Below are 22,740 nucleotides of genomic sequence, written 5' to 3'. Positions count from 1 at the left end.
GTTGAGCTTCCCTCCACACTCATGTAACCCTGCTCCAAAGTGAAGAGACTTGGAAACGCAAGTGGTAGTTCAAGATTGACTCAGGAGGACTGAGAGGAAGCAAGTTCAGCAAGTTCAAGAATATCAAAGGAGTGTTTTCCTGTAAAAGCTTTATGACAGAAGCTTTCATAAGAGCTAAGAAGTTGGGAGTGGTGGATATAGAAGTTTCCAGTTATTAACAGTAAATGAGTTGTACAATTCTTAAATAGTGTAAAACATCCTGAGATTTAAAGTTCTCCGCTTTCTGATAGTGCTGTAAGTGTAAGCGTTCATATACCACCATAGCCTGTAGAAAGATTATAGTCTTTTATTAGTTTTTTTACAGATGATTTTCAATAATAAAGTTCAATAAATTGACTCCCTAATCATAAAAACTTGTTTTACACATTATGTACAAGTACCCAGAGACTACAGCCATACAGAGCATCACAGCTATACCACATACCTTCACACAGAACAAGCTGGGGAGAGGAGTTAACTGCATTGACATACATTCAAAGATCAAGTTGTGGATATGCACAGTGCATTTGGCACAGCTCACTAAAGATTGCCCACGCAGGGACAGTAAAAATAATCCCAACTAAGTGATAATGTAGATTAGTTCAACCACATTAATTCCAGGAGGGGCACTTATTCACAATTAAATTAGCCATCAGAAGAGATTTGACCAAGTTGAATCAAATGCAGCTGAACTAATCATTTTAGTTTCATTAAGCATCCCTCTACAGACAAATCTTAGATCTTCAGATCTGTCTCCAATATAAAACAAGTCATTTTAGCTGAGATATGTAGAAGCCCGAGGACCAAGGGCAGCTCAGGTAATCTAAATGTTCTTTGGTAGATTGATGCAAGTAAGAGATTACTTCTGAAGACTAAACTAACTTCTTCCTCACTTTATTTCTAGTTACTACCAGAACTGCTTCGGCAGCACAGTCGCAGATATACATGGTAATTTATATAAAAATTCACTTTGATAAATGCACAATACAGATATACTTCAATACTCAAGCTCCCCTCCAAGAGACTATCCACTCTCCACAAAAAAAAGTTAAGTTTAACATTCAGCAAGAAAACTTTTTATGGTTGGGGGCCAGGAAACATTGCATATGATTTAGCATAAAGTGAACATTAAACATACAATAAGTGAGGTACATCAGAAGCCAGCCTCCAGAAGGCAGGCAAATATACTAAGCCTTCCAGCTCCTCCAGAAGGCTAGCTGATGTTTCTGACATCAAATAAAAGTGATCAACCTGATTAAGTGTCTTTTATCTTCCACGGATCAACCAGATCATAGTTCTCTTCCTTATCTGCAATCTGATCTCAGTATGACAATAAGAATACTGCAGCTCACAAGTTTATGCAATTTGCTTTATAACAGGACATGAAGTTATGACAGGTAAAATATACTATTTCACTAAGAAGCAGACATTCATTTGCAATTTGGAAATTCCCTTTTAAAAGCAGAACACGTTCTTCCTAGTGCCATGCCAGTTTCTTATCCTAAAGGAGATGAAGTCAGACTCATTCTAATCAGAAAAATTAAACACTTCTAGAATAAAGCATCCAGGAGTTCTACAGCCTCCAGGGCAGAAGGCTGAAATATTAGTGTTTGTCTCCAGAAACACACTTCTAAAGCTATTGCTTTGCCCAAATGCTAGACTACTAATTTCAGATTACTTTCAACATCAACAGTATGACTAGAACATTCTACCATGAAGGCTATTTAGTCAACAGATCTACTTCACTATGTCAGTTTTGAGATAGTGCAGTGCAATTCACTTATTCTTTCCTGTGTATTGCAGACTTCAACTCAACCTTTGAATGCACAGTTCAGAACAATCCTAACAAAAGGCTTAAGCAGACTCCCCTGCTGGGTACACAAGCACAATAAGCAAGTCACATTTGTTATAGAGGCGGACCTAGTCCGCTTTCAGATTTTTTCCAGAAAGAATGCCAAAAACTTAGACAGCTTATCACATTAGGTTAGAATTTTACGCAGAAGTATACAGTCGATACATAGCACTGTTTATGCTTATTCCCTATAGAAAAGTGACCTCACTGATGCTAGGAAAAGTTTCACCAAGGGCTACAGAAATACCTTTAAGCCTCAGAAAAGGGCTATTTCTAGACAGACTGGTTAATGCACTTACCACAGAAGCTTCCAATCCCTTTTATTGGGTCTCTTCAATATTTCTGGAACTTGATATCTACATCGCTGGCTTAGTTCTGACACAGATGTAGCAGTCTCTAGTCTCATGGCTACTAGAGAAGATACTGACCCATTAAATTCATACATTACAGTAGTCAACATATCTGCAGAGAATTTGGCCATTAGCTCTGAAATGCCTGATGGCGAGGAATTAATAACAGGAACTGAGAGGCATAAGAGTTCTTCCTCGCATTTGAGAAGTCCCTTCAGGGCATGGAAAGCCCATTTACACTGCCCTGGAGATTTGACAAGACTGAGTTCTAACATGCTCTTTTGGTCACCAAGACACAAAAGTGGGGTAATTAAGCTTGAACAGCTTGGCTTGCAATAACTGTCTTTTGCACGGAGCAAACCCATGAACTTCTCCCTCCCCGTAAACATTCTCACACACTCACACAGACTCTCTAGAAAGGTAAGACACTTTATTGAAATTGTTGATAAATTAAGAAAGGACTATGAACCAGACTTATGGGTCACAGGTGCTTGTAAACACAGACATCAATTCCTTTCCACAGAAAGCCTGACTTAGTGTGCTCAGCCAAAAGTCACTTTCCCCAGCGTTGCTCACAGGCTGCATAGTGACGGAGAGCAGAGAAAAAGTCTTCATAGCTGATGTTCAGGTGGGAAGGCAGAGAACTGAGAAAACAAGTTAGAAGTTTAAATAAGTAGTTTTTACGAGTACCATACAATTGGTATGGCCAGTCAGGAACATCACTACACAAAGCAAGCTACTGTCTTGAAAAATAGCTTAGGAGGTTACCAAGACAAGTGTTATCATAATGCAACTCCACAGTGACTAAACTAGCCATCAGCATCTTTTGTCACCCTCTAAACCAAGGTCCAGTAATTCAGGTGCATAGGGCACAAAGTCAGTGAGGAAGTTAAGAACTCATCTGGGTAGACCTGTGCTTCTCCAAGTGCCCTGTAAGTGCCCTTAGACTTTCGTTCAGAAAGTAGTCAGTTTAGTTACTGCCAAAGCTTGAAAGTAATCCAGCAGCATAACCATCTTATACTGTCCTACTTCCATTTTATTACATCCTTACAAGTTTCACTCCTGGATTTTGAACTGCTTGCAAGTTTCCATATAGGAAACATCAGACCTGGGATCTGCTCAGCAAGAACAAACGGTGACAGAAAATGTTATTCCTTAAATCTGAGGATTAAAGCTTGTTGTTACCTAATCATGGCTGGAAGCAGCAATAAGGCCTAAACACTTGCCAGGTTTTCACTTAACATTTTTGATGCCCTTAAACTAATTTCAGGACATCTTTGTTTAGAGACGGTTCCTCTTAAGGCTATAAGGTAAACCACATTTAAATAAGCTAGAAGTCTTAGTAATACTAAACAGATGAAAATAATATTTAACAGGCAACTCACATGATCTCTGTAAGTCTGATGTGCCAGGGAAGGAATCCTAATGTGCTGTCCACAGGACCAAACTTCAAGACTAAATCCGGATCAGGAAATCCATTTGTACCTGTATGAACAGCAAATTAAGTCAGGTTTTGTCAAATCCACCAGAACATTTGTTTTAATTCTAAGTCCTAAGGTATCTGTTTTTAAATTGAATGCATACTGCATGTGACACGAAGCTCCCGAGGATAAGTTCATTACTAAAAGCCCAAAAAGGACAGACTGGTCTTGCAGCACCTAGAGTAGGACCAACTAAGCAAGAGCTGTTTTTCTACCAGCTAGCTTTCAAAGACTTTGTGAGGAAGTCATATTCAAAACAATCTGCATTTTTCCTAACAGACACTAAGCCTTAACACTGCTGTTATAACTGACTCGCTCTTCTTTTGTCTTGACAAATTCAATTTTACGCAGAACACTACTTTATCCATACTTACTACAGTGCTAACTCAACTATATGGAGTTGCAGTCAAGCACAGCAGAGGCCCATTAACACCAAAACCTCAAAAAGATTGCTATCATCCAAGAGGCCAAACTGGTATCACTACATGCTAATCAAAAACCAAATGGTAATGAAATGTAATAAAAGCCTAAGAAAGATTAACTGGCTCTTACACATCTTTCTGGTTAGATGATCAAGAAAAAACATCTTTTTTTCGCTAGTACCAAGTAGACAGCACGACCCAACCCAGGGTCAGACTAGGCAACACTGAAGGAGATCACTAGATGCCCACTTTTACTGCCTATACCTGAAATTCCCAGTCACTGTTGTTCAACTAGTCTTATCCCCACCAACCAAGATGACCTTGTTCTTCCAGTCTCTGGAACCTGACACACAAACAGTTGTCTGCAGAAGGTCTCAACTTTTCAAGGAATGAAGTTCTGTAGCCCTAATACTACAGTTCGACATACAAGAAAGTCTTCCCTAGATAAGGGAAGCTAGATAGATCTTTAGCAGCTTGCTGTCTTGCTCACCAGTGAGAGCTTCTTACTGATCTTCAAAGGCTGAAGACAGTCAGTGGCCAGGTGACACTGTCTCCCTTCTATACACTTCTGCCATGCCTGAGCTACTCCAAACTAAAGCTAATAGATAGGCAATAGACTTAGAAGGAACAATCTTAGAGTTCAGCTTTTTCTTCTAATTCTAGAAAGTTGATTATGGCAACATGTAAAAACAGCATAGTACCAAGGGCCAAGAAGCTAAGCTCTTTTTCATGTACCTACCTAGCCCATCTGAAAAACACTCCAGCAGTCACAGCCCTACTTAGCTATAACACTGCAGCTGTTCATTATTATTATTGCATGACACTTCAGATGCATTTCCTGCTACCCCTCCCATTATTCACTAATTTCACAAGTTAACTGCATAAGTGCTTACATTGCATAACTCCTACCTCAAATAGATGAAGATCTTAAACAAAAAACAGCCTTATACAAGCTTAAAGTTTAGTCATAGGAGAACTTAACTTAGGGAAGAATAAAACAGGAGACTGAGGTCCCATCCAGTGTCCTTTCCCCTAGGGATCTGAAACTAAAGCTGGAGACTTCAAAGAAGTTCACACCCTCCCTCCCAAAAAGGATAACAATAGCAATTATTTTGCTAAAGGTAAGTAAACCTTAATACTTGATTAGAAATGCATATATCTGGGAATAATATAAAGTATTCAGACATAAGAATGCCTTACATGCCAGAGTTCACAGCTTATCTCAAAGTGAACAAATGTGTTAAAGTAGAAGCTGCTTATCTCTTGGAAAGCTAGCATGTTAGTATGAAAAAGCTTTGCAGGGAAGCAATGAGAATACTTAAAGTGGGGATTCTTGTGGAAGTGGACAGCTTTACTCATCAGCTGATTCAGAAGCTGAGTACTCATCAGCTGGTCAGTTCAGCAGCAGGATCTTCAACACTGCAATGGCTTTTCAAACAGGAAAGGACCTTCAGAGATCCCAGTTAATTCTAATACTTCCTTCTGGTTCCTATCTGAAGATGGAAAATGAAAATGGACACTGTGTAGTAATAAGGTCAGAATAGCCTATTTAAAAAGCAATACTGTGCTTTCCACTCTACACCTGTTTCCCTACCTAAACATATCACCACTGCAAAGCTACCTGACACATGGAAACTCCTTTAGAGGTGCTAAAGTTACAGCACTAAGCTTAGCTCCCAAATCCGATCTTGTGTGCAGAACCTAATGAAAACACTGACAGGCTTTGACAAGACAGGAATCTGGCAATATCCCCCCTAGGTCAGGAGTTCTGTGAGGGAAATATAAAAGAAGTTGCATGGTTAATTATGCTACTTCTTCATATGTTTTATAAGGCAACTTGAACTGCGCATCTTAATTGACGAAGATGTTCTTACTGGAAATGCAGATAGCAAGTACAGACATTATAATGCAGCTGGCATCTGCTTTTCTGAAAACTCAAGCTGGTTACCTGAGACATGGCTCAGAAGAAAAAACACTCTTACACTGAAGAAAGCTAGTCAGGTTGCAAGAACTAGAGCACGACTGGATTAAGAACTAAGAGTCACAGGACAAGCTGGAAGAATCACAGTATTTTACAACTGGACTTCACTAATAATCCCACCCCAAATACAAACAGTAAGTAAAAAAACCCAAGAAACTATTATCAGGTGTTCTTAATTAATATGTGAAAACACCACCTTATGGAAGTCAACATGAATACAGAATAGCTACCTCTGAGGGGTTTATCATGTACTGCTTTTCAGAACTCACTCCCAATTTAGATCAGCAACTTACAGATGTTTATGTTCAGTACATTGCTATTAAGGATGTACAGAGGCTAAACCTGCCTACAACTAAAATGAGCGGTTTCCTGAGCTACAGCTAAAATATGTCATAGAAGTCTAGTGTTTCATCTCCAACTGTCCCGAAACACTGAAACCAAGAGAATTGAACAGGGCTAGTTAGCTATAGATACTATCCTTAGTTATTACACAGATTACAGAGTCTAGCTTGAAAGTATACAGTTTTGACAGATTAAAAAAATCCAGGATGTTCCTTTTCTGTACTCAGCTAGCATGCATTACTTGAGGAGTCACACACATTAAGGCTACTCAAACTGGGCTCAGAAGTTTCAATGCATCTGAACACTTATATGTAAGGACAGAAGATCAGGAATAAGTGCTTAGGAAGCTACAGTTAAGCAGGCATCACTGGTCAAAATTCATAGATGGGCATCAACTGTCAGTTTTTCACAAACCAAACGTGCATTTTAGAGAAGCAATTCTCTATTACCTTGTTATACTCTGAAGGCAATTTAAGAAAGATGTTTAAGTTAATTTCTCAGTTAACTAACACTACACCTTTCTAATAAGTGTGTATGCTAATGATAAGCAGCAGACTAAAGTTCAGTTCCTGCACTAACAACTGTTACAGTAAGAAGGAATCATGCAGTATACTGACATCACGGGTAGAATTCAATCTAAGATGAAAGACCTACTTGGAACGTCTAAGCTCCCACTGCAGTCAGAATCTAGAGAACAATCCAGCTGACCAGCCATTTAAGCAGACAGCCCCCCCAACACACACACTCCAAACTCCAATTAATAGAAGCCACACTATTAAACTTAGCTGTCTGCAGGCACTTTATAAGTGTCTTACCCGAAACATGAATCCTGCCTAAGCTAATTACAGCAGCAAGTAACATGTGTGGGTCACCTAGGAAAGCAGAGTACTCCAAACCCCTTGCACTGCTGGGGAAGCAAAGGTTGTATTTTAAACTATTCTCTTGCACGTGAGATTAGGGCTGCCCTGCCTCATCACTATTGCACATAGCCATGCACTTCAGTGCAGAGTCAGCAATCTGTATGAATTAGTAATGAAGATAACTAAGCTAGTGTGGGTTATACAGCAGCAAAAGATTAGCAAGCGCTCTGTCATTCACAGTTGGGGTCATAGCTAGGCAGCTGCAAGAGCTTCAACTACTACAACTAGATCTGGATCTCAGCCCACACCCAGGTTTGCATGATGCTAACTTGCAAGGTAGAACAGCCTACTTTTGACCGATTCCAGTTAGTACTCTCTTCAGAAAGCTCACCACAGAGCATCCCACAGAAGTTGAACACTGAAATAAGACCCTCTCCAGTTTAACTTACTGCTTCCTTTCCAACTTTTTAGGATAGAAGAAGCAAACACACTGGTCTGGAGAAGTTTTATCAGACTCTAGAAGCTATGATCATTATCTACCCCGATAGACTGCAAGTCAAGATAAACATGTTCTAGGCAATAAACACACCAGGGACCAGATGAGTTATGATCTGATTATTTCTTCCCTTCCTCCCCTTGGATCATATCATACTTACTACTTAATAAGTTGTCTAACACATTCACATCCAGGTCTGCATGTGTTCTTTGCTGCTCTGCCACCAACTGACAAAAGTTTCGAGCAGCTTTTATTATGTCTGCTTTTCCATCTTCAGGAGACAGCACCTTCAATGTAGATTGGCAATTTAAAACTGAAAGTACAAAACACAGTTTAAAAGCAACAGGAGTATGTTGTTTCAAATGTGAACTTTAGATATTCAAAGGAAGGGACTGAAAAGCTTATAATTTACTTTGCATATTATACACTATTCACAGGTATCTATCTCTTAGAGAAGTGGGTTTCAGTCTTCTCAATTTGTTGCATTACTAATGAGCAAGTTTAAAGCAACTATTTGAGGGATTTTGAGAGAAGTGGCTTGACCAATGTCAGACTCAGCATGGAAGGACTGCTCCAGGAAAACAGCATTGGCTCTCATGCTGTCAGGAAAGTAGTGAGAAGGTGCCTAGGTAGCGACTTGGGGGTGGCAAACAATACAGAAATACTTACACAATTCAGGCAAGAACAAAAAGTCTTAATTTATATCCTACGCAAAACAAGTTGTATCTTTAACAGCTATTTTGAATACTCATGTGACAGAACCTTTAAGCAGGAGCCCACCCTGAACACAGTTACAGAATCTTTTTAGCAAGATTTCAAATTGATGCAAGAGTTACAACATTGATCTTCAAGATGCCTACAGAGAAGCTAGGAAACAGGTAACAATACCAGAATTCATCCATTAATCTGGAAGTATAACGGTCTGTGACATACAGAGGACACTTCATAACCTTACTAGTGCCAATATTATTGAGATGTAAGACTATTGCCACATGACTTTGCATTATTGCCTGTTTTGACAAGGTACTCGAGAGGTAAATTTACCATGCAAGCTGAAGTATACAAGTAACCAGTGTACTAATATCAGCTCGAAATAACTATGTTAAACACTAATGCTATTAGTGTACTTTGGATGTGTGTGCATAACAGACCACATTAACACACAGGTCCAGCATTTTTAGTTATAGTATTCACTAAGCAGTTTTTTCAAAAATAGCATTTCTTAAAACTGCAGAACCTGCCTGCAAGGGGTGACAGAATATTTTAAGTTCCTTAACTGCAATCATTTCATGGACAAACCCAGACTTGTCAGCTGGCCTATCAACTCCTGAGAACCTAGGGCTGTAAGAGATGGAGTCTACGCAGGAAATATAGGCCTTCCACTCATAATGAATCCCTATAATACCTTAAATTCAGGGAGCACCATGAAACTCTAGTAGAATTGAGTTTCATCTCAAAGTCAACTTTTCTAGAGACTACCTAAAGAATATCTGCTCTGTCCTAGAAATAACTGATATCATTTGGTGCAGCTGTGGGCTGGTAATTGGAGAGTGATGCACAGATTCCCTATACTCCCTTCTTTACACCAAGATTAGGGAAGAGTGCACTGAAAAAAGGGAGCAATATTGTTGTAAGAGAAAGTATTTAAATTCACTGCAATTGAAAGCATAAGAACATCAACAACATAAAACTAAAGTTATTCTATCCAGATAACCACAATGAAGACATCTCTATTCTGAGATCCAGATAACCACAATGAAGACATCTCTATTCTGAGATCACTTGATTTGTCAATATGCTCTATGTTAAAGAATATTTCTGTATGATAGGACATAAGCATGCTAGATATTCAATTTTTCTGAAAGCAAAAGGGCATAATCGCAGGGGGTTTAATTTCAACTTTTCAGTTTAAAGTTATGAAGTTTCTGGTCTGACTGCGGTGTCTTCTATGCAAGAATGAAGAATTCCAAAGAGAACGGAAGATGCCTCTGCTTTTCATAACTGCCAGAACAAAAAGATTGAGACTTAAACATCTCTTTTTTTCAGTAAGCAAGTCTGAGGAGCCTTTCACAAATTCATTTGAAGGGGATATGAATATCCTGATTTAAGTAGGTACAGCTACGTATGCTAGAATTTGACATTAATGGCCTCCCTACTTGGATCTCGGCTGGTTATTTCAACCCTCATAGAAGAATAAAGAAAAAGAACGTGAAACTCAAGTGCTTCCATGTAAATGCTAGTACCTTAGTCTAAATTGCTTACAAAGGTGAGTTTAGCACAAAATTGAGTGGTGTTGTGTAAAAAGCTGGCACAAAGGATCACACACTGTCCTGTCAATTCTTGCAGGGGAAGCAAAACAATCAACAACTCACCCAGTAGTGTCTTAAATGTGGCTAAGTGGACTACAGCTTATGAAGTCTAGCTCAAGGATTAGAAGTCTGTAACACGATCACCTTAGGTCTCATAACATGACTCAAGTTCTATTAAATATTAAGAATGGCCATCAAAAGAGATATGGTATCAGGCTATCCCTTTAAGATAAAGGCCTACTTTAGTAAGTACACTTCATGTTTATTATTTACTACATTTTAAACAGATTTCTATTGTTAGTGTACTTAGTAAGAGAAGCAAACACTTTCTACAGATAGCATTGAACAAGGAACATAAACCTTGAAAGAAATAATCCCATTTTCTACTTCCGCCTCATGTAAACCTTCTAAGACAGAACATAACACTTTCTGCCTAAGTCCTCTTCCCTCTTGGCATCACTATACATTGTCATGACAATAGCAGTTTCGCTCTTTCCCTTGTCAACTTTGAGGTATTAGCTTAAGTTGGGAAGACTGAGGTGTTTGTTAACCTGACATCAAGTTCTCTTACAGTAACTCCAGTGTTTTTTCAAGCACCAGGTCAGTTAATCTCACCGAACCAGTAAAGAATTGGGTACACTGATGCACTGAGGGGGTCAGTGGCACTAGGGCCAGGCTAAGGGAAGATCCAACTATGGGAAGTGACACCTTGTTTACTACAGTTATGAGCAGAAAAAGCTTAAAACAAAAAAGTTTAACTCTAGCCCAGAAGTGTTGAGTGTTGTGACAGTGCTTGATGGAGAAGGGTCACAATATAGGAAAGCGTTTAAGTAAAAGCACAACTACCAATTCATATTAGCTTGTGCAGCTTCTTCCCAATCCCCCAACTCATCTTACCTTGATCAGCTTTGTCTTGATTTGCAAATTCCACTGTGTATTTGGAGCAATCTAGTCCCAAGAGTTCTTGTTGCTGTTTTAAAATTTCATCCATTAATCTTGAGTTATTCCTCTTGAAAATACCTTAAAAAAGAAAAAGTTGTATGTCAGCCAACTCCTATAAAGAGTGCTATGAAAACAAATCAGATAGCAGGTGGGAAATAAAAATCATATGATCAGTACTGGTTTCAAAATGGAGTTCACAAGTACGGTACAAAACCAAAGCAGATGCTACTGCACATGACTACTTTCAGTGACCTTGTGGGGAAAAAAAAAGTGTAGTGAGACAACTTTAGATCTCACATGCTTCTGTTCCTCTTTCACTCAGCCCAAGTTAAATAACTACCAGCTTTAAGTGCTTAAGCAATAGTTCAGGACCTACCTCATTAGTGCCTTTAATATGAAGAATAATTTAATATAGTAATACCTTATCAACACAGGAGCATCAAGTCACATTAACATCAACTTTACTGCCTCATCTGTCTCCAGGTTTTCTACAGAAGTCTGAGACACACATGCACACTTACTGCCATATCATTAAGGCCTAGAAGCAAGACACCACAAAGCAAAACAGAATACTTGTGTATAAGACCACAGTAACTGTCAACTCTTATGGTATGGGGTCTGTGCCACCAATTTTCTAATAAGATTTCACAAGCTGTATATTGCAAGGAGTTAATGCAGTCCTGTGGAGCTTTTACACTTAAGTTTGTTGTAGACATATTCAGTCCAAGAGATTGCACAAGCTTGTTTAAGCAACTACATTTAGATTCTTGTTCTAGAAGTTATAGCTCTTACTAAAGAGATCACAGCTATTCCTAATTAAAAGCCACAAGAAAAAAGCACTACAGCTTAAGTATCTATAATGCAAAAGCATGGCTAAGCACACTTCCTAGTTTACTTTGGTTTCTAAATGAAACTTTAGGTTTCTAAATCAAGCAATAAAAGTATTACCAATTCCTATATCAGCTGCTTAACAATGAACCCATGCCACAGACAGCTTACAACACAAAAAGCCCTGAACTTGTATACAGATTTATGTTCAAGGCTTATGATCCATCACTTCAACCTAATATTAGAAACTACAAGCAGTTTTGACATTAGTGGGTCAAACAGTGTAAACGCATCATGTAAAGACTGTAATATAAGCTAGGAGTTAGTTTGCAATATTAAATGATACAGTTCATTTAATATGCTAGTCTTCTAGCTCTAGTGAGTTAGTGTTTATATATAGGCTTTTTATGGTAGTACAGCATCTGGTTCTTTTCCCATCCTGGACACTTCTGTCAAAAAAGATAACCTATGTTAGCAATGCTTATGACCAATTTCCCTTGTCGACCATGAGTGAATCTCAGTAAGGCAGCAACCTTGATAGACAAACGTGTTACAGAAAACTTGCACTAAGTCTAAACTAGTTAGATTTGTTACTACCATTATATTTTGTGGTCCTACTTATTGGGCTTATTAAACTATATTCATGCATATTAGAAGTTGGGAATGCTGCTTCATACAACTCTGCTAGGACAAGCTTGTTCTGTATAGGAGTTAGTGTTCAATGTTCTTCCTACACGTAGTATCAGTAACAGTGCAGCTATAACGATTGCTAGACCAGGGCCATTTTCAAGTTTAACGAAATCTCTACAAGGCCAGCTGCGCCTCACACCTTTAAGAGTCACTTGACAGAAAGGAAATCATCTTCCACATTTAGGGACTTGGCATAATGAGGAAAGGATACCAACCTGGAAGACAGACAGTAGTTCTCTTCTTTCCCTTCTGTACCCTAGACTAAGAGCAAATTCTTTTTTTGGTGAAAGGTTGTTACCTATTTCAGTCAAATATCAGTAGAACAGACCTAAGGATCCACATTGCAGCAACTTTAAAGTAAATAGAGACATTGAGGACAACAGAGACTAGATTAAGGCCAGAAAGTGCTTACTGACAAAAAAATAAGGAACATCAGATAGAGGAGACCCAGTCCAGCTCTGAAACACTGGTACTTAACACACAGTACATATTGAAGACATGCTAGATGTCTTCTTGAGCTATTTGGAGCTCAGTTTCTACTCTCCTTATCTCAAGGACCTCTTTAGGTATCCAAACCTGGGTCCTGCTTTCCTCTTGGTATAGCAGTTAAACATTAATTGGAAGCATCTCCAAGTAAGATTTCTGACTGATCCACTAACCTTGACACACCTGCAGTTTTCCTGCAGAGAACTAAAGCGCAGAGGGGTATAAACAAACTTAAGTCTTCACTTAAAAAAAAAGAATAGCATTTATGAGCTTTACTTCCTTCAGTGTTCTGTTCCTCACTGGACGCACAAAACTAGCAAGACCAAGCATTTAACTTTCTTACAAAGGCTTACAGTGGCAAAGAGTTTCTGCCACAGTGTGCCCAAAAAGGTAGCGTATGTAGACCAAATTCACATTTAGCTTTAAGATTTTACATGCTTGTAGCTCAGACATAACACTTTCCTCCCTTACAATAACTCAAAATTCCATTTGAGAAGCGCATTTTTTAAGCTTACTCTAAAAAAATACATTCAAATTAGTTCTGGAAGGTGTTGTTACTAACTTAAAGATAATACCTATAGAGTGAATTGTTCTACTCATGCACTAACAGAACTCCAGAGTGTTCCCAGGCAATGAACCAGTGCTTCTTTTAAGACCACCTTCCAATTTTGTTCACTCTTCGATGCAAGTTGAACGCAAGTCCATATCAGGATTTCAACATAAGTTAATGTTCTGACAAGAGGTCTAAATTTTTAGAAATACAATAGCTGTTTGCTGTTAAGCAGGGAAAGTTTCAATGCTATTATCATTTCTAATGATAGAAAACACTAATAATGAAGGCTTTCATGTTTTGCTCTTGTTAGAAATACTGCTTCTTATTTTTTGAAAAGCAGTAGTAGTTTTGCTCAATCAGAACTCTGGCATCGTTGTGAGCTGGGGCAAATATAGTGCCTATTCCAGTAGGAGATTTCTTTTAAGAATTAAGCATTTTTAAGTACTACCACCCTCAAAGAGGAAAACTTCACACAGATGCTTACTTCTCATAAGCAGCTAACTGAACCGTTTCCAAGGAAAACTCACATTCTCACAACACAAGCTGCAAATCAGATATTGGTCATTTGTTCCCAACCACATTACAGCTGAGGCAAGTGAGAAGTATCTTATTTTCCTAGAACAGTCCTCCCTTACATGAGTCTTCTCCATGAGAGATGCCTTTAGGTATTGGAACAGTTACAAAAACCTTTCCAATTTTACAATTCATTGAATTATGGTGTCGCAGCAGCGGGTAGCATTAACAAATGCTGTTTGTCATTAAGAGACCATGAGGAGTCCAGCAGAAGCAACCCTCAAAACTAAGAACTGCAATCTGGAGGGAAACAAGTAGCATAAAGAAAGACTAGGGGGTGTGAGCCATTTTGTTTGTCTAGCTAGACTTCTACAACTGCTACCTGTTAAGGACTCTGCAAAGTCAAATAATCTGAGTACTAGAGCTGCCACTGAGAAACATGATGCTACTTAATGACATCTAGTTTATTCCTTGTACAAGGATAATTTGCTTGGATTTACCGCTCTTCCAAATTAGCTTGGTACATCTGGACTACAAACCAACACCTTCAGAGTCATGAAAATGATCATTTCTAGATTCTAAGGCTCATCAAGATTAGCAGAAGGGTGTTTTCTGATGTCTGGTAGATAAACCAAACACATTGTGACTACATTTTGAACATGGGCCTAGATTCTAGTGTGCTGTTCTTCAGGATAGGAACAACAGTTTGACTAAGGTGTGCAATATGAGCAGTTCTCAAGCTTAGAGAAAGCTGTAGCAGTAGCATCTGTAAGTTAAACATTCTCCATCATGCTTTTTAAAGGAGGAATATCTGGCAATAGGAAAAACCATTCTCTTTACAAGAGAATGTCTTATTGAAGTTAAATCTAAGAGAACACTTATTTAAGAGCTTGTGATTAGCTTTTTCTCAACTTCTTTCCAGCATCAAGAAGAAGAATTACTAGGTTAGCCTATTTAGTGTCAACTATTAACAGTTTCAGAAACACATCAAATCATAACCTAATTCAAGTAATGTACATGCAAGACAGGAAAACTGTTATAACACAAACAAATTCTGCCTACGTCCTAGTGTTGGATCATGTTGGTACTAGTTTATAAGCAAAAAGAAGGGTTTGGATCATTACATTTGACCTCACCGGATATGAGAGCTAGCAAATGCATTAGGCCACATCTATCCCAACAGTCCAGAAAAAAGTAACCAAAGTACAATGCGATTTTTGGAAATGGTTTAAGCCATTTAAGTTTCAATCACATTAAAGCCACCTAAGTAACAGCTAGTCAAAAGGAAGAATTCAAAGTATTACTTATAACGTAGTAGATGACCATGGTCCAGTCTTGTTCAGTGTATTCATCCATGACCTGGAGGGACAGAGTGCACCCTCAGCAAGTTTGCTGATGATATGAAACTGGGGGGAGAGGCTGACACACCAGAAGGCTGTGCTGCCATTCAGAGGGACCCGGACAGGCTGGAGAGCTGGGCCGAGAGGAACCTCACGAAGTTCAACAAAGGCAAGTGTGGGGTCCTGCACCTGGGGAGGAATAACCCCAGGCACCAGGACAGGCTGGGGGTTGACCTGCTGGAAAGTAGCTCTGCAGAGAAGGACCTGGGAGTGCTGGTGGACAACAAGTCAAGCATGAGCCAGCGACGTGCCCTTGTGGCCAAGAAGGCCAAGGGGATCCTGGGGTGCATTAGGCAAAGCGTGGCCAGCAGGTCGAGGGAGGTGATCCTGCCCCTCTACTCAGCCCTGGGGAGCCCTCACCTCTGGAGTCCTGTGTCCAGTTCTGGGCTCCCCAGTACAGGAGAGACATGGCACTACTGGAGGGAGTCCAGCGGAGGGCTACCAAGATGACGAGGGGACTGGAGCATCTCTCCTCTGAAGAAAGGCTGAGAGAGCTGGGCCCGTTCAGCCTGGAGAAGAGAAGACTTGAGAGGCGATCTCCTCAATATCTACAAGTATCTGAAGGGAGGGCGTCCAGAGGATGAGGCCAGCCTCTTCTCCGTGGTGCCCAGCGACAGGACAAGAGGCAACAGGCAGAAAATGAAACACAGGCAGCTCCATCTGAACCTGAGGAAAAACTTCTTTGCTGTGAGGGTGACAGAGCCCTGGCACAGGTTGCCCAGAGGTGGTGGAGTCTCCTTCGCTGGAGATAGTCAAAACCTGCTTGGATGCGATCCTGGGAAACACGCTCTGGAGGACCCTGCTTGAGGAGGGAGGCTGGACTAGATGATCTCCAGAGGTCCCTTCCAACCTCAACCATTCTGTGACCATTCCTCCTCATTTCTTCCTGAAGGGAGATTCTATAGCAGGAGGAAAAAAAACTCACCAGCAATCAAGAGATACTACTTTCACATTGCCTTTAACAAAGGCTCTTACAGATTAGCTTTATCCTCTTTAATGAGCATGGAATCTGAGAGCCCCTACCAACTGAACACTGAAATATAAACGCAAAGAACTATTACAATTTTAAGTTGAATGCAAAGTTTTACACAGGTAAAACACACATAGCAGGTACCATACAACATCAACAGCCCACAAAAATGCTTCAGTGACATGATGCTACAACGTAACTTCCCCAATGAAGTGAAGTGAACACTGAACAGCCAGTTTTACAGATTTTATAGACCAGATCCATTTAACTACCAACTAATGTGGGAAAGACTACAAGGCCAAGTACTCCTTAGAGCTAATGAAAGAATTTATCACAGTACCCCATCCTTCCCAGAGTTTCCTGTAAGAAAACTGGTCAGAAGTAAAGCTCCACATCAGAAAGATAAATGCAGGATAAAGAGGCATCCAAGTTTAAATACAATAGTAGCAAAAGTTCTATGAAAACTTCAACCAGAAGGCTGAACTCAAGAGCTCAAAAATATTAAAATACCAAAAAACCCAATAAACTTGCCAAAAATGCAGTATACTTGTCCCAAACTTATTCAGGAAAGCTTTGGTGATGGACAGAAACAACACTCAGTGAGGCTCTCATGAGTAAGAGGTAACAGAGGAACATTCAAGTATTTAACACTGGTCAAGCCTTCTGCTCCCCGGCAGATATAATTTTAAACTATTTGATTGCATAATCATTGCCTTCTCACTGCTAGAAGGCTGCTTTATTTCCTCAGAGATAGGGTCTTGACCAGCATGACCAGATATCTTCCAAGTAATAGGATTGGCAATACAGAAGCCCACAATAAGAAAGTTTTACCCCAAAGTGATTTAATAAAATTGAACCAGATTCAATAACAAGATATACACAGGCATGAAGCTTATTCTGGCTTTGTTCTGTTTTGCATCTTACAGAAAACTAGGAGAACACCAGAGAATGAAATAATGCCATCTTAGGCCTGCTTGGGAAAATCCCAAAGTCTTGAGAAACCGCAAGTCAAAAATACATTTATTACAGTACTGGACATTTACTCAGATTATGGCCTTCCTGTCATTGTACAAATACACCTTTTCACTGCAGTCTTTTGCTTTGTGATCTTTGTACATTCAGAGAAGACAGCCAAGTACCTGATAACATGTCACAAGTAATATCCAACATGGCTTTAATGTACTGGATTCTAATTCCTCATGAGAATCAGTTTAACACCAATCAAGCTGCCCTTAATGCTGTAGGTGCTCTAACACTCCATTTACTGTTAGGAAGAAGATATTTACTTTGACATTGACGGGTAAGGAAGAAGTCATTTTAGTCAATTAACAGTCTGTTAGAAATACTCTAGAAGTATACTACTGTAAACAAAAATATTCCTGTCTGGTATTTCTTCTTTGAAGAATATCATGCTTCCCCTTGTTTTATCAGGGTCACAGTTAAAGATGTATCTTAATTTAAACCTTCTACTGGAAACAATGACACAAAGCATTTCCTCCAGAAAAGACACAAGCCTAGGAGACTACTCTACAGTCTATAGTCTTCTTTTCCATAGAACAGAAAACTTAAGTTTTCTATTTTAATAAGAAGGATCTCACTACTACAAGAATGTGATAAGAAGAAATAAAATATACCCAAGAACATGTAAAAAAAACCAGAGTGCACATAACTGCATTTCCTTTCTCACCAAACTCCATGTCAGTAGTAACACAACACCTTTGATCAGTAATTGGTACAATCATACAAACAGAACCTCACTGAAGCAGCTCAGTAGACCAAAAGTAGTAGTTTCAAAGTGGTACAGGTTCACTTGATGAAAACAAATGCACAGTGTAATTAAGGCTCACATTCTGCTGTTGATAAAAGTTGTACCTAACTTTGTTCATGTTGACCATACTAATCTCAGGATACAGTTTAATATGGGCATACTGAAACCAAATAAAGTATATTCCTCAGCATCCCAGATATCACTATCATTCAGAATCAGATTTGGTGACAACAAATTAGTGAGGTACTAGTGTCCTACTTAAGGCACAAGTCTATCTTAGCATGCTGTATGCTCAATTCAGATAACATAAGGAGTTTAGCACTGAGAGAAGGACAACATATCTGCTATTATTGGAAGTATGCATATCCTCAAGTCAGATTAATGGGTCTATTTGCTCAGAGCTCACACTCACTCTGAAACCAGTTTAATAGCACCTTGTCACATCTGAGCCTATGCAAAGACCAGCTACACCTGGTATACAACAAAGTCTGTTAACACCTGTGATGAATGCATGCATAACAACAAGCTATTCTCATCAGTTCTAAAGATGTGGCTAAAGCCATGGACTTAAAACCATTTAGTTGTTTCACATTAAGGCTTGCCTTCTTCAACTGCTTGCTATCACAACTACGTAGCAACAGGTTAGAATTAAAGCTGGTAATTAAACCAGCACATTTTGATATTAAAGGATTAATAGAAGAATTAGGTACTGGAAAGTGTTATTTCTTGATACTGAAGTCATGAGATCATGGTCCTTTTTCGAATTTCAAAACCTCTTAATATGCAACTCAAACATTCACTTTAATGTACAGTAACAGCAGCAAACAGTCTCCGTTCAGGTTAGTTTTTTCTGAATGGCAGGCAGAAATTGGATATTTTGCACGACTACTTGGACTACGCTGCTCTTCAGAGGACTTCATAACCTTGTCTTTTTTTGTCATCACATTCACAATGTTGCAATAGTCAATCTTAGATCTGACCTCTGGACCTCAGCACATGTGCTTGAAAAGCAGAATTAGCCTTCTCAGTGAAGGCTGCCACTAAAAAGCCCACGTTTTTCTTGCCTTTGAGGCAAGAGATTTCAGTGGCAGTGGCTGCTTAAGCATTTGCTGGTACCCTCTCCTTCCTCATTACAGGGAGGAATCTGAAAACCAAGTCTGACAAGAAACATTATCATCTTTTGGATCTGTTCCACAATTCAGTTAACATACATTTGTGCTGTGTAGTGAGGGATCTAAGGAAATACTAAACACAGTTTTCATTTTCAATATACACATGTATATATTCACATGGCAATGTATTGGGCAACACTGTAGATTGCATTTTTGATAGACCTCAGATGAGCTGAGAGCCTGTACAATAACATGCCTTTCTTCAGACCATGAAAGGAAACTCCCAATCTTTCAGTACCAGTGCTCGCTCTGCAGCATTTAGCATGGTTGAATGCTTTCCAAATTGAGAGTAAAAACATAAACATGTAAATGGCTTCCCAAAAGGTTTCTTTTGTCCTTGAGACATTATGCAAATATTTGTTTTGACCATTCCTTGACTTTCAAATGAGGAAATGAATATTCTCCCACTGATACACATCATAACCAAGTTCTGCAGAAGTCCTACACAGATGGTCGGTTTGGACTTAACTGAAGTTACTTACAAGTTCAACTTCTTACACAGATCTTAAAACCATTTAGTGAAAGTTAGCCATTTGATTCTTGTGCTACTTATGCAGGACGATACACGAAGCAAGAGTTAAAGGCAGTAATGATTAAGCGTCTGCGCTCACAGAAAGGCCTCCATACCTCGAATGCTTTTACACTTCTGACTGCAACAGATTCCACCTGCTTAGATGGAATGCACTTTTCCCTGAAGGAGCACTAGACTGTATCTTTAACCTGGCATAAACCTATAAAGTTCATTTAGTTGTCCAAAGATGTCATGCAAGTTATTGCAGTGGCACAAAACAGCAATTAAGCATTGGCCTCTTATAGTGTCACTACTGACAGCTCCATCACTGACAACTTTGTGTTGGAACTTTCTCCTTTGGAGAGAGGAGAGACACAGGATGAAATGAATTCTACATATTAGTCCTTCTGCACTGATAGCTTCTCTAGCCTCAGAGATAACTTCTCAGCAGCCAGACAGGAAGTCACACCTAAGGAAATTTTGAATATGGCTGGTTTCTTCTCCTCTGTAGGATACTATGAGGAAGTCGGGTTTGTTTCATAGTCACGCCACAGAACTGCATCGAAGGTCTCATCTTTAAGAAACTTAGTGATGTGGGACCAAGACACCTGTAAGAGCAACAGCCCTACACCTGAGACCAAGCAATGAATGTAACTACATAGCAGACATCTAAAATGCCAACACTTTCACAACTGCTGGCTCAAGAATGAGAGCATTAACTTTAGCATTGAGTTTCACCACTCCTTATACCAAAGCCAGGCAGTTTTCTCATTTTTGCCAAACAAGATATAGGACAAACTTGCTTACATTTAGTTACCTTTCCATCCTGTCCCTTTACAGGAAAAAGAACAAATGAGAACATGTAGCTAGTCACATGTATCCACTTCCAGAAACACAGACATAGCTCATACACCAAGCCTGAAAGCACAAATAGCCCAAAGTTCTTCCCTACTAACAGCCTGCACTGCACAGCCAAAAGCTCCCAGAGATGCAGGCAGTTCCTGTCAGCCCTAGCCTAAGGATGAGGTTCCAGAAAGGCCCCATTGCTTTGACCCCTTCAGCAAGCAGGCAGAGCTGGCTTATCAAGCTCTACTAGCTAGGCACTCAGGAAGTCACCCAAGCTGACCCCAAATAACCTGACCGCAAGCTCCAGGAATAACGAGGCTCCTCAGCTCAACACCAGTGCTATAACACAGCTGAGCCACATCTGCCTGCCCAGAAGCAGCCCACCGGTGGCACCCACTGCCCAGACCGGGGTGCAAGGAATCTGCAGTATCACAAACACCCCGCTCCCCCCGCCACTGCTTACCATTATGGTCGTAGACGCTGACATAGGAGATCCCCACTGCCATGCACCACACCACCAGGCTGGCCATGTCCGCGTAGCTCGGCTCCTCCTCGGTCACCACCAGCCCCATGTGCACCGGCAGCTTCTGCAGGGCCCGCCCGTCCAAGCGCCACCGCTGGCGGGCCTGCGCCGCGTTCCCGGGCCGCCGCCGCGCCGCGCCGGCCTTGCGGAAGGCGAAAGTCCCCGCCGCGGGCGCCAGGAGGGCGCAGGAAGCGGCGGCCGAGGCGGCGCGGCGCCAGAGCCAGGCGCGGGGGCCGCCGGCCGGCCGGCCGCGGAGCCAGGCGAGCAGGGCGCGCTGCAGGCAGAGGAGGGCGTGCAGCAGGCGCCACACCAGGCCCAGCACCCCGCTCATGGGGGGGGGGGGAAGCAGCGCCGGGCGGCGCCGCCGCCGCCAACGGACGGAGCGCTCGGGGGAAGCGGGGGGAGCCCGGGAGCGGGCTCAGCCACAGCGTGCGGCGCGCCCCGCCGCCGCCATCATCATCACCACCAGCTCTGCTGCTGCTGCTGCTGCTGCTGCTGCCGCCGCCCCCCCACCGGCCCCTCACTGAGTCCGCGCCGCCCGCCCGGCAGGCGCCGCCAGCGCAGCCATCTTCCTCCCCGCCGCCTGCTCTTTCACCTCTCACCCCGCCACGCGCGCGGCGCCCATTGGCCGGCAGGCCAGCCGCGCCGTCACTTCCGCCCACGGAGAGCGAATGACGTGGCCCTAAGGGAAGGGGAGGCTGGGTAGCAGACCGAGGTGGGGGGATGAAGGGGGGGGGGCGGGAGCGCGCCCGGCCTTTGGCTCCGCCCCCGGGGTGCGCGGGGCGCTCCGCCCGTTGCTAGGCGGCGGCGGCGGCGCCCGCCCCGGCCCAGCCGCTTCCGTTGGGGTTGGCGGGTCACGCTCAACCGTTGCCCGGCGGTGCTGGCCCGGGCGGGAGCGGTTAGGCGAGGGTAGGCGTGCCCGGGGACGGGGGGAGAGGGCTTCCTCTTTGCCTCAAGCGGGTCAGGCTGCGGTAGGCTGCAGGGCAGCCGGGTTTGCCCTCCTGAGCCTCAGCTGGTGGAGGTGGGGGGCGGGTTTGCATGTTTAGCCCGTCTCTTCAGTCCTCCCGGTTACGCGCTGCGGTCCTCGGGCTCCGCGTCGAGGGCGCGACGGAGGAAGTGCTGAATTCCACCCCCCCCTCCAAAAAAACCCCCCAAAACTCCCATGTTTCCCCTGCAGGTTCTGCGGAGCGTGTGTCAGCAGCGAGCGGAAACGCTGGCCCTAGCGAGGGAGAAGAGTCTTGTCTGATGAGTCGTGAAAACGCTAATAAACTGGCGACGCGGTTTCGAAAAGCCTTATTTGTCTTTAGCTTGGAGTTTGCTAATCTCAGCAAGTCTGTCAGACCAGATGACAAAGGCTGTCTTATTTGCCAGCTATTTCAGGAGGTCTAATTAAGATACTTCCTACT

The 22,740-nt window shown here is 41.6% G+C and overlaps 1 protein-coding gene across 2 annotated transcripts; it reads right to left on the bottom strand.

Moving 5' to 3' along the window:
• Nucleotides 1–328: 328 nt before the first annotated feature.
• Nucleotides 329–21,930, bottom strand: NUS1 (NUS1 dehydrodolichyl diphosphate synthase subunit). 2 transcript variants are annotated; one of them, XM_009681682.2, is made up of 5 exons: nucleotides 21,275–21,929; nucleotides 11,030–11,152; nucleotides 7,984–8,136; nucleotides 3,627–3,726; nucleotides 329–2,885 (listed from the first exon to the last, which is right to left on the bottom strand). In XM_009681682.2, the coding sequence occupies exons 1-5, from the start codon at nucleotides 21,663–21,665 to the stop codon at nucleotides 2,795–2,797; spliced, it is 858 nt and encodes a 285-aa protein (XP_009679977.2). In that variant the 5' UTR covers nucleotides 21,666–21,929; the 3' UTR covers nucleotides 329–2,794. The 2 variants fall into 2 exon arrangements, with proteins under 2 accessions (XP_009679977.2, XP_068794232.1); XM_068938131.1 differs by lacking the exons at nucleotides 329–2,885; nucleotides 3,627–3,726 and adding an exon at nucleotides 5,099–5,637 and having other exon boundaries at nucleotides 21,275–21,930.
• Nucleotides 21,931–22,740: the final 810 nt, after the last annotated feature.

The sequence above is a fragment of the Struthio camelus genome, chromosome 3, assembly GCF_040807025.1.
Source record: "Struthio camelus isolate bStrCam1 chromosome 3, bStrCam1.hap1, whole genome shotgun sequence".
NCBI classification, from domain to species: Eukaryota; Metazoa; Chordata; class Aves; order Struthioniformes; family Struthionidae; genus Struthio; species Struthio camelus.
This window is presented reverse-complemented; position numbering and strand designations above follow the sequence as displayed.